The 11,006-nt window shown below is 40.8% G+C and overlaps 1 protein-coding gene across 1 annotated transcript; it reads left to right on the top strand.

Annotated features, from left to right (window-relative positions):
* The first annotated feature begins 3,302 nt into the window (after positions 1-3,302).
* LOC138160884 (haptoglobin-like) lies at positions 3,303-8,865 on the top strand. Its single transcript, XM_069087724.1, has 5 exons — positions 3,303-3,469; positions 5,271-5,350; positions 5,770-5,871; positions 6,620-6,694; positions 7,739-8,865. The coding sequence occupies exons 1-5, from the start codon at positions 3,465-3,467 to the stop codon at positions 8,512-8,514; spliced, it is 1,038 nt and encodes a 345-aa protein (XP_068943825.1). The 5' UTR covers positions 3,303-3,464; the 3' UTR covers positions 8,515-8,865.
* Positions 8,866-11,006: the final 2,141 nt, after the last annotated feature.

The following is an 11,006-nucleotide window of genomic DNA, read 5'->3' on the forward strand; positions in this document are numbered from 1 at the left end:
GAAGCGACCACAAAGGACATCGACCCTTAATTTTACAGATGAGGAAAGTGAGGCCCAAAGAGGTTAAATAAATGACAGTGGATGGCAGGGTCTGGTTTGGAGTTGGGTCCTGAGGCTGCATTCTCTGTCCTATTCCCAATGCCTGGTCATCTCATGGGATTTCACGGAAGGATGCTTGCCTCATGGATAGTAAGAATTCACATGACATAGTGCTTTCAGGTTTACAGAGTCCTTTCCTCACATTCTTGATAAGTTAGGTTGTAGTAAAGTGTTATTTACATTTCAAATATGAGGAGGGAGAGGATCAGAGAGTTTCTAGTAACCTGCCCTTTAGTCACTCAGCTTGGACGTTTTGGAGCTGGGCTTCTGTCCTGGGTCTTCCTGCTAGGCTATGCTGACTCTATTTGGGATAATGGAAAAAGTTAAATAGACCTGGGTATCAATCTTGGTTCTGACACGGTGTGACCCTGGGCAAGTCACTTGCCTTTCTCTGCACCAGGAGAATAGGAAATAATCCTTTCATTATCAACCTCATTGGGTTCTCTGGGGAACCCTATGTGAATGTGAATGTGAAGCCCTACAGAAATTTGTGTTTGGGTCAGTCTTGGATAGCTGTTTCAGGTGCCTTTGATAATTCCTCTGCTTATCAATTAACCATCCAACTGAAGCCTTTTCTGCCTTTCTCTTTCTAGATTCCAGTCCTTATTAAACTCATAACAATGCCAATATCAGATTTTAACCTCTTACTCTCTTTCCATTCCTGGATTTTCAACTGCCCAGCTGCGCTGGATGTCTCTTGGACACCTAAAATTTATCATGACAGCTAGGTTGTGCACTGGAGAGACTGGTGAACCTGGGGTCAGGACGATGTGAGTTCAGATCCTGCCTATGATACTTATTAGTTGTGTGACTCTGGACAAGTCATTTCATCTCTCTACACCTTGGTTTCCTTATCAATCAATAGGAATAATAATAGCACCTACCTCTCAGGATTATGAGAATCAAGTGAGATTATCTATCATAATAATGACTAACTAACTTTTATATAGTAACTACTGTGCACTAGGCAGTGCTTCCTCAGAACAGCCCAGGGAGGCAGGTGCTATTATTAGCCATATTTTACAGATGAGGAAACTGAGGCCAACAGAGGTCAAGCAACTTGCCTAGGGTCACACAGCTAGGTAGTGTATGAGGCCAGATTTTTTGTTTTTTGCTTTTTGGAGGGTAATTGGCATTAAGTGACTTGCCTGAGGTCACACAGCTAGTTTTTGTGTTAAGTGTCTGAGACCGGATTTGAATTCAGGTCCTCTTGACTCCAGGGCTGGTGCTCTATTCACTGTACCACCTAGCTGCCCCCTCTACCTCAGTTTCCTAATCTTTAAAATGGGTTAATTCTTCCACTAACAAATCTCAGGTTTATTGTGAGGAAAAGAATCTGTCACTTTTCATGATTTTCAGGCAAGTCCAGTGATTTTTAGATTCTCCTTGACCTGTTTTCTAAGTCAGTTGTTTTTGACGATATATTATATTTCCTTTTAAAAACTGTTTTAATGTTTCTTGCTATCTCATGGAATTATTGTTCTTTGTTCAGCCCACTGTTTTCAGGAATTGATTCTTGAGCAAAGTTTGCCACGATATGTTCTGAAGCATTCATTCTCCTTGCTGTTTTTTGATGCCTGGGCATTCCATTTTGTATCTTGCTTCATTTCTTCCAGGTATGACTGATGCTCTTGTGATCAGGCCATTCTTTTACTCTGAGGTTCCAGTTGGACTTGTTGCAGAGAGAGTTACTCTTTTCTTCTTTCTCCCTTAGCTTTCTTTCTGTCCAAGGAATTTGTTTCTTGTTTTATTCTTTGAACTTATAGCATGGCCTCCATTTCTGGATTCAAATACCACTTCCATACCCCTGAATGTTTCAGGCATGTCCTGCTTGATTCTGAGTTAGGTGGTTAAGATGACGCCAGAATTATCTGTCCTTGTCTCCTTCTGTGGTTTGGGTACAGGTTGCCTGGAGGCCGGACTGGGTGCAGTCTAGTTCTTTCTCCTTCTATGGATGGGGTCCCTGGGTTGCCCTATGCTAGGTACTGGTCTAGACCCATTCCCCTAATGGCTGAGGCCCTGGGTCTCTCTGCCCACTCCCCCACCCTACTCTTCCCTGTCTCCTTCCTCAGAGGGTGCCCCTGGGTTACCCTGTCTCCTGCCAACATAGAGTACTGGGGCTGCCCATTCTGGGCACTGGTTGGGCCCTGTCTCCTGGGGTGGGACCCACCTGTTTAATTTGTGCCTGGCTGTTTTACAATTGTGTACTTTGCTTTCCATCCACCCTAGCATGTCTCTGCTCAGAACTTCTGCAGGAAGATGGTGGTCCTTTTGTATAGTCATTGCCACCTGTCTTTGATGTTATCTTTGTTCTCGCTGATGCACTTCTGTGTTTGTGGGGGATCTAGGCTCTAGGTCCTAACATAATTCCATATTCCCATATCAAAGTTTATAATCTGTAAAACTCTCTCTACTATATATAATGCGATATTCTCCTTCTACCATTTCTAATATTTTAGTTTAGTTTAGCTTAGTTAAGTATCTAAACATTTGTGTTTAGTGTTTTGAAGCGATGCTGTGTAGATTTGGTCTCCTCAATTAGAATATAAACATCCTGTGAACAGAGAATTATCTTTTTTTTCTTTTGAATTTCCACAATCCCTTAGTTGTTGTGCAGTATTTAGCACACAGTAGGTTTTTAATGCACTTTAAAAAATCTGATTTACTAAAATAGAGAGAGTTAGACTAAAAATATTCTTTGGGAGTTCCTAATCATAATGCTAAAGAAAGAGAAATCTCTTACTTTGATAAATTGAAGATTCAAGTCATCCCCCTATAGTTTAAGCCTAGGTTTAAGCCCTAGGTTTTCTCTACAGAGCAATCCATAAAGTGACATCAACATCTTTCACTGATTGCTGGATAGAGAAATTAATGGTTTTAAGCAACAGAGATATCAATAGGAAGTAAATGAATCTGAAAGAGGTGCTTTCTACAAGGCCTCACCTGAAGAAGAATGCAGCAGGTTCACAAAAGGTCAATAACAGCTGAAAAAAATCTAGTTTTGGAAATGACATAAAGAAAAACAAACTGTGCTCTTCCCAGCCTTTTCAAGAACTGGTTCCGAGAACCTTTCTGGCAGAATCCTGAGGCCGTGGGGCTGCCAAATCTATGAAGTATCAGGAAAAAAAAAAGTAAGGGAAATTGAAATATGATGCAAGACCTTAGCTTCCTCCCCCCCTCCCCCCATCCCCACCCCATGTTTGTGGTTTAGCTATTGGACAATGCCAAAGGCCTCAATAAGGCCAAGGCCATGTGGTCAATGGAATTGCAAAACTTACAGGGGGCTGGGTGCAGCAATGGAAGGATAAAAGCATCGCAGCCAGCCCTTGCACATTGCTCTTCTCCTAGACCAACACAAACCCAAGATGAAGTAAGTGTTCTTGTAATCTCTTTATTTTCCCCTCCTGTTTTGGTTTCTTGTTCTCTTTCTTTCTGCTTGAGACACTAAGCATGGAAGGAGTAGAATTCAAAGGGCCCCTCCTTCAAACTAGGCACTGGTTGAAGGATTTGGTATTCCTTATCCTGTTCTTTCCTAGCAAGGGTTTTCTGATGCCATTTGGTGTCTTTGGTGACACAGTACAAGGAGAGGGTTCATTTCCTTGTGATCACTGGGGTTCCATTTAACAAGGGTTGCCAGGAAATTTGAACTGATACTCCTCCTTAAATTTGATGTAGATTTGGAAAATCCCTGTATGCCAGACTGTCAGGATGGGTTATCAGAGGGATAGACAAGATAGGAGATCTAGTTAAGTATCTTAAGTACTATCTGACTGAAGGAGAAGGGGAATTTTGAATGTTTCTGGGATTTCTCCATCATTATCTTAATCTATAAAATGTTTCATTGGATAGAGAGCTGGCTTCAGAGACAAAGACTTGGGTTTAGGTCCTTTATTGGCTGTGTGACCACACCGGTTATGAGCCTTTGGCCAAGTACTTCTCAGTGCTCCAGGCAACTCTCTGAGAGTAAAGTTGCAGAGACAGTGCTCATCTGTATTGGCAGAGGAGCTTCTTATGCCAATGAAATCACAGGTTTGGTTAAAAAAAAAAGGGATAGTATTGGTTCTAATTCTTCTTTACAATATGACTAATGTGAAAATGTTTAATATGAATGTGTGTGTAAAGCCTATATCAGATCATATGCTGTCTTGTGGGGGGGATGGGTAGAAAATTTGGAACTCCAAATCTTATAGAAGTGAATGGTGAAAATATATACATATATATACACATGTATATATAAAAATATATAAAACCTATAAGTATAGATATGTATATGTATACAGACACACACATGCATACATATAAAAGAAATGTAGTTCAGTGGGGAGAGAAAGCTAGCAAATCCTCCAGGCAAAGGTGGGTTCCATCAGAATGATTACAAAGCTAGAGACAACAACAATAGTGATTCTTGTTTCCGTAACAATAAATTAGCAGTGTGACAATAATAAAAAAATTGGGGTTACTACCTCATGGGGCTGTTGTGAAGCTCAAACGAGATGAGGCATGAAGTGACTTGCAAACTTAATTGGCAAATGCCAGTTATTCTGTCATTATCATTCATGGATAATTCATGCATCTTTTAAACTTTTGTCTCCTGCATGCTGCCAGAAGTGAGGGCCTGCCAATAGCAGTCATGGATATCCTTATGTCCTTTCTAAGTCTGCTCACTTACTTTCTTTTTTTTTTCTTTGTCTTTTTGGAGGGCAATTGGGGTTAAGTAACTTGCCCAAGGTTACATGGCTAGTTTTTTTATGTGGGTGTTAAGTGTCTGAGGCCAGAACCGAACTTGGGCCCTCCTGACCCCGGCAGCGCTTTGCTCACTGCGCCACCTAGCCGCCCCAAGGCTGCTCACTTTCAATGCAGACATGAGCTGGTTTGTAGCAGGTGGCAACTTGGGATCCAGGGAATCCATTCAAGGAGATCGATTTCTCACCCAGTAGAATAGAAGCTCCTTGAGGGTAGGGATTGGATTTTTAAAAAATAGTATCAACAGTGCCTAGCACATTTACAGTAGGTGCTTGATAAATGCTTGGTGAACTGAATTGGCCCTAGAAGCCCTATTTTTCTTCTCAGGTTGCTTCATGCTATGTGCCCATGTCTATGTTTAGGGGTCAGTCTATCTCTTGGGAAGAGGAAAGGCTGGCATTGCCACTTTGTCCACTTTCTTTCCACAGGATTCTGTATACTGTAGTTGCCCTCCTTCTCTGTGGACTGCTGTCTGCAGATGCCCAAAATGATGTCCTGGATATGGAAGGTATGTGTGCGTACCATAAGGCCTGGGAGGGTTGTGGAGAGCAGAAGTGAGGTAGATGGCTGCTGGCCCTGCTGCTTCCTGATTTGTAGCATTTGGTGTGGCCTTGACAGAACTGAGGACTATTACAATCTTGGTGAAACCGTAGTCTTACAGACAAGACTAATCTTTCTTTCAATGTTGAATCCCTTGCATTCTGGGGCAAGTGTGTCTCTCTCATTAATATCTTAACTTTTACTCCCAAGTAAAGTGTTAGGAACCCTATCATTTGGTGACTGCTTATTTTATGCTTTGGCTTTTTTTTTTTTCATTTTTCTTATTTTATTCTTTTGAATGGGCAATGGGGCCGTCTTCTCATCTGAGTTTTGATGGGTATCTGCTTTGGTGTCTCAACCTGACTTCCTCACCTTTTCTCCTTACAGATGACATCTGCCCAAGACCTCCTCCTATTGAGAATGGTTATGTTGAGCATGTGGTTCGCTATAAGTGTGACAAGTTCTACAGACTGAAAAGTGATGGAGATGGTAAGACTTGAATGGCTGTTACTTGATACTCTCCTCCTTCAAAAGTGGGATCAAAGTCAGTAATCCACAGTCATAAGTAAATTTTCAGAAGTCCATTATTTCCATGAGGAACTAGTCCTACTAGTATTATCTTGGGAAGTTAAAATTTTTCCCATTTCTTCAAATAGGGATAATACTGCCAATCTGTCACAGGACTGTTTTGAGGATCTAATCAGGTCATGGATACAAAAATGTCTTTGGGATAAAAGAATATTGTTTAAAATTTCTGTCTTATCTGATACATTTGGTATTCTTTAGCAGGTATTCTTAATTTGGAGTCTGTGAATTTAAAAAAATTTTTTTGATAACTACATTTCAGTAGAAGTGGTTTCCTTTGTAATCTCTATTTTTTAAAAATTGAATTGAAAAGTAAGGTTCTGAGGAAGCGCCCACTGCCTTCACCAGACTGCTTGCAAAGCAGGTCATGGAACATACAAGGTGAAGAACCTTTGCTCAGTTATGATACTGTAAACTCTTTGAAGGATTATTATTTCATCTTTGTATTCTCAGAACTTTTCATATAATAGGTACTCAAAAAGTTTGCTGAATGAATGTATTTGCCAGTGAATGAACTCTAGCATAATTCTTTTATTTCTTCTATATTTGGGGATTTTCTGTGCCCATTCCAGTTCTCAGTTTTAGTAGCTGTTTCAGAATTTAATTGCTTAATTTCAATATTTTTTGGGCACTTTTTCTTATTTTTCTTCAGGCCTCTACACCTTAAACAAGGAGAAACAGTGGACTAATGAGGATGTTGGTGAAAAGCTACCTACATGTGAAGCAGGTAGGCACAAAAAACTATGGGAGTGAAGCAAATAGTGTGGGATGGATCAAAGGCTAGGTCACACATCTGTTCCATTCTGTATCTCATCTATCTAGTTTACTCAATAGAAGAGTAAGGAAATTTGAAATTCAGAAAAATATCATCTATGTAGCCAAACTAAGTAGAGAATTGAGTGGGACAGTATTGATATCTGATCAAAATAATTCAGGGCTGAAGTGTAGACCTGAATCAGTCAAATATGAGCTCCCTGACAGCCCAAGCCTCTTGCTCCTTTGTATCTCCTGGATTTAGCACAATGTCTCACCTATAATAAGTACTTAATAATTGTTTGTTGACTTGACAGGTAAAAATGTTCAGTCTTTTGCTCCATAAATCTAGAGTTCTAGAACCAAAGAGGATAAAAGACAGATTTAGGAAGAAAAATTTAAGGGAAGCCATGAATGAATCAAGGAAACCTCTCAATAAAGCTACAGATTAGATATAAGCCTGAATTTTTTCAGTATTTTAGTATTTTTTCCAAGTATAAGCACAAATTTCTTAAGTGAGCAAGAAGGCTTAGTTGGCTGCTCCACCAATTTGTCATCTTTCTAGGTAGAACACAGTCACCCTGTAGCATGAGTGTGTCACTAAACTCAATTCTAACTAAGGCTACTATGAATTATCCTCTACCCCAGGCAGAACTCTTTCAGATGAACCCCAAGGGACTGTCCAAATGGATGTGATAATGAATATGTTTAAATAAGGCAATCATTGACTAGGGCTTGAACATGTTTTTTTTTATTGTTTTGCTTTTTGGAGGGCAATTGGGGTTAAGTGGCTTACCCAAGGTCACACAGCTAGTTTTTGTGTTGTGTCTGAGGCAGGATTGGAACTCAGGTCCTCCTGACTCCAGGGCCAGTGCTCTATTCACTGCGCCACCTAGCTGCCCCACTTGAACATCTTTCTTGTATATATATCTTCATCATAATGGCATTTTAACTCTGCTTCACAGACTGGGAATCCTTTTCATCTTTCTGCCCTTGTTTTTCTTCTCTTTCCTATCAGTATGTGGAAAACCTGTGAAACCAGCCAAACCAGTACAGCGGATCATCGGGGGGTGGCTAGATGCCACTGGCAGCTTTCCCTGGCAAGGTCGCATGGTTTCCCAGAAAAATCTTAGCAGTGGAGCTACTTTGATTAGTGATCAATGGTTGCTGACCACAGCTAAAAATGTCTTTCTGAGTCACAATGAAAGTGACACTCTTGAAGACATAGTCCCTACCTTGAAGCTTTTCCTGGGGAAGAAGCTTGTGGACATTGATCAAGTGATTCTACATCCCAACTACTCTATGGTGGACATTGGGCTCATCAAACTTAAAAGTAAAGTACTTGTTAATGAGAAGGTGATGCCCATTTGCTTGCCCCAGAAAGACTACGTAGAGGAGGGGCGTATAGGTTATGTGTCCGGTTGGGGACGAAATGTCAACTTTGCTTTTTCTGAGCGTCTGAAGTACATTATGCTGCCTGTGGCTGACAACGACAAATGTGTAGAGCACTATGAAGGCAGCACGGACCCAGAAAAGAAGGGAGAAAAGAGTCCTGTTGGAGTCCAGCCCACACTGAACCAACATACCTTCTGTGCTGGTCTGACCCCATTCAAAGAAGACACATGCTATGGTGATGCTGGTGGTGCCTTTGCTATCCATGACGAGGCTGATGACACCTGGTATGCCGCTGGCATTCTGTCCTTTGATAAGAGCTGTTCGGTGGCTGAATATGGTGTCTATGTCAAAGTGCCTTCCATCCTGAACTGGATCCAAGAGACAATAGCCACCAACTAAACAGGAGACAGGCTGGGACTCAGTGCTTTTTGTCTTTGTGCCAGCTCAAGGCTTGTGATGAATTAGTTGTACAAGATGACAAGATTTCACTTAGGGCTAGGAAAGCTGGATTTAACACAAAGTATCTGTGCATTGGTGGGAGCTAGCCCAGCTAAGTATAAACAATAAAGTGTTCTCTTGAATATACTTGTGGGCTCTTCTTCTTAAGTCCTGGTCCATTAGTTATCCTCACATATACGATTCTGGGCAGCCTTTTGGGCTAGAGTCCATTGGGAAAGTAAGCAAAAAAGTGAAAAATTACCCAAATGGCAGAACCACTGGCAAATAAGAACTCTCCCCATGAAAAAAACATCAAAGCTTTATTAGAAAGAACTTGGGTCAAAACTCCATTACTGCTAGAATGAATTAATTTAATCTAGACAGAGAAAATGTTTTCTTCATTTAGATTTGGGTTTTTGGCACTTTACTGAATACAAGGCAGTAGGGTCTAATGGCAAATAATCAGAAAGGCCTAGGTTCTATTTCCCATACTAGCCTCAGGCATGTTTATGAGTTTTTCTGATCTTCAGTTTCCATATCTATAACTCAATTAAATAAGTATTTATTAAGTGCCTACTCTGTAGTAGGCCTTGGAAATATGAAGAGAAAAATGAAACTTATATTTTCACTAGATATTTCAAGAAGTTATATTCAAAGAACTTATATTCCACTTGGGGGAAACAATATGTATACAGATCACTTAATAACTGGAGGAACTGGGAAAGAAATCATATGGGAAATCTTGGATTGAGCTATGTTTTGAATAGGCGAACATTCCAGGAATGGGAAACAGCTTCTTCAGTGGCACACAGGGGACAGTGAACAGAGGGAGAGGGTCATGTGACAGTGGTCTGGAAAGAAAAGTAGGAGCTGGGGTTTTAAACACCAAAGATGAGTTTGTTCCTTACACCGTAAACAATAGGGAGCTACCAAAGCATCCTCAGCAGCAACCTACACTTTAGGGAGGCTAGACTGCGAAAGTTAAAGACTTGAGAGGAGACCCACTGGAGGCTATCACAACCTCATGTCAGAGGTAATGAGGACCTGTTTCCTGGCAATGTCTGAGGGGAAGCAAGGGGACAAGTTAGAGAGATGTTTTAGAGTCAGAATCAGTCAGATTCACCAACTGATTGGACTGGGATTAGGAGAGATGCATTATTACCAGAGAGAGAATAATTAAAGATGACTCTTACTATTGGGAATCTGGGTAACCAGAAGCATGGTAGCATTCCTGAAAATACAGAGAAATCAAGAAGAGGACACTGAGGACTATTTTTAACATGCCGAGATTAACACCCACTGAACATCCAGGTAGAAATATCTAGTGAGAAGCTAGAGATGTGGGACTGGAGCTCAGGAGAAATCTAAAAGCAAGATAGGTAGATTTGGGAGTCATCTGCATAGAGATGATAATTGAAGCAAAGGGATCATATGAGGTCACCAAAAGAGAAGGTAGAGAGACAAGAGGACCCAGGACAGAGCTCTGTAGCACAGTCATATAAAGTGCATGGATGGGACAGGGGTGGTGCGCTAGCAAACAATTTATCAAATAGATGGGAACAGAATCAAGAAGAGAGAGCAATGTTACAAAACCCCAAGGAATAGAAAGAACCCCAGAAGATGGGGGTAGTAAAAAAAATCAAATGCCGCAGTCAAGCAGGATGAGGACTGAAAGTCACTAGATTTAGCAATTAAAGAGATCACCAACATATAGTAAATGCTTAATAAATATTTGCTGACCCACTGGCAACCCAGGAGTAACGACCCTTGTATAAATGGGGGTGTATGGTGTTTCTTGAGGAAAGAGGGTGTGTCACTGAGGCCCCTGAAGAATGAGATTCGAGAAGCCCAGAAGCCAGCAGGGTGCATTCCCTAATGCTATTACCAATCCAATTCAGCTTCTTTCTTTTGAGCTTTTGGCTACTGGGGGAGAACCATTCCATGAAAGGTTCAAGCTTAGGCTTGAATGAGATGAGGTACAGAATGGTGAGAGTCTGAGCCTCTAGCTACCATTAGAACCACCACCTCATACAGACCAGTACAAATAATAATTGTTACTTTATCCTCCAAACAAGGGCAGCGTTGCATAATTTATAAAGATTTCAAGTTATTAAAAGACTCTGGAACAAAACTTGCCCATCAGTGATTAGACTCACCCACTCCTCCCCCCTCCAATTAGAACAGAACAGAAGACAGGATGAAATGGAAGCAGCTATTACAGGAGTCAAGTTTCATTAGTGACTTTTTTTTTTAAAGGCCAAAGAACCGGAAAATGAAAATTCCTTTTTTTCTAGAGGAGAAAGCAACATATCATTTTCATTCTTGATCTAATAAGCATAATTCAACCTGAAACTGATTAGCTCCATGTTAAAGAATATTCTACATTCATTTGGGGAAAATGACAAATTGGGTCAGTAATATTCTCCTAATGAGAGAGAAAGGGCAAGTTGCGG

Source organism: Petaurus breviceps, unplaced genomic scaffold (genome assembly GCF_028583685.1).
Source record: "Petaurus breviceps papuanus isolate PSGF00001 unplaced genomic scaffold, PetGlider_PUasm1.0 182, whole genome shotgun sequence".
Classification (NCBI taxonomy): Eukaryota; Metazoa; Chordata; class Mammalia; order Diprotodontia; family Petauridae; genus Petaurus; species Petaurus breviceps.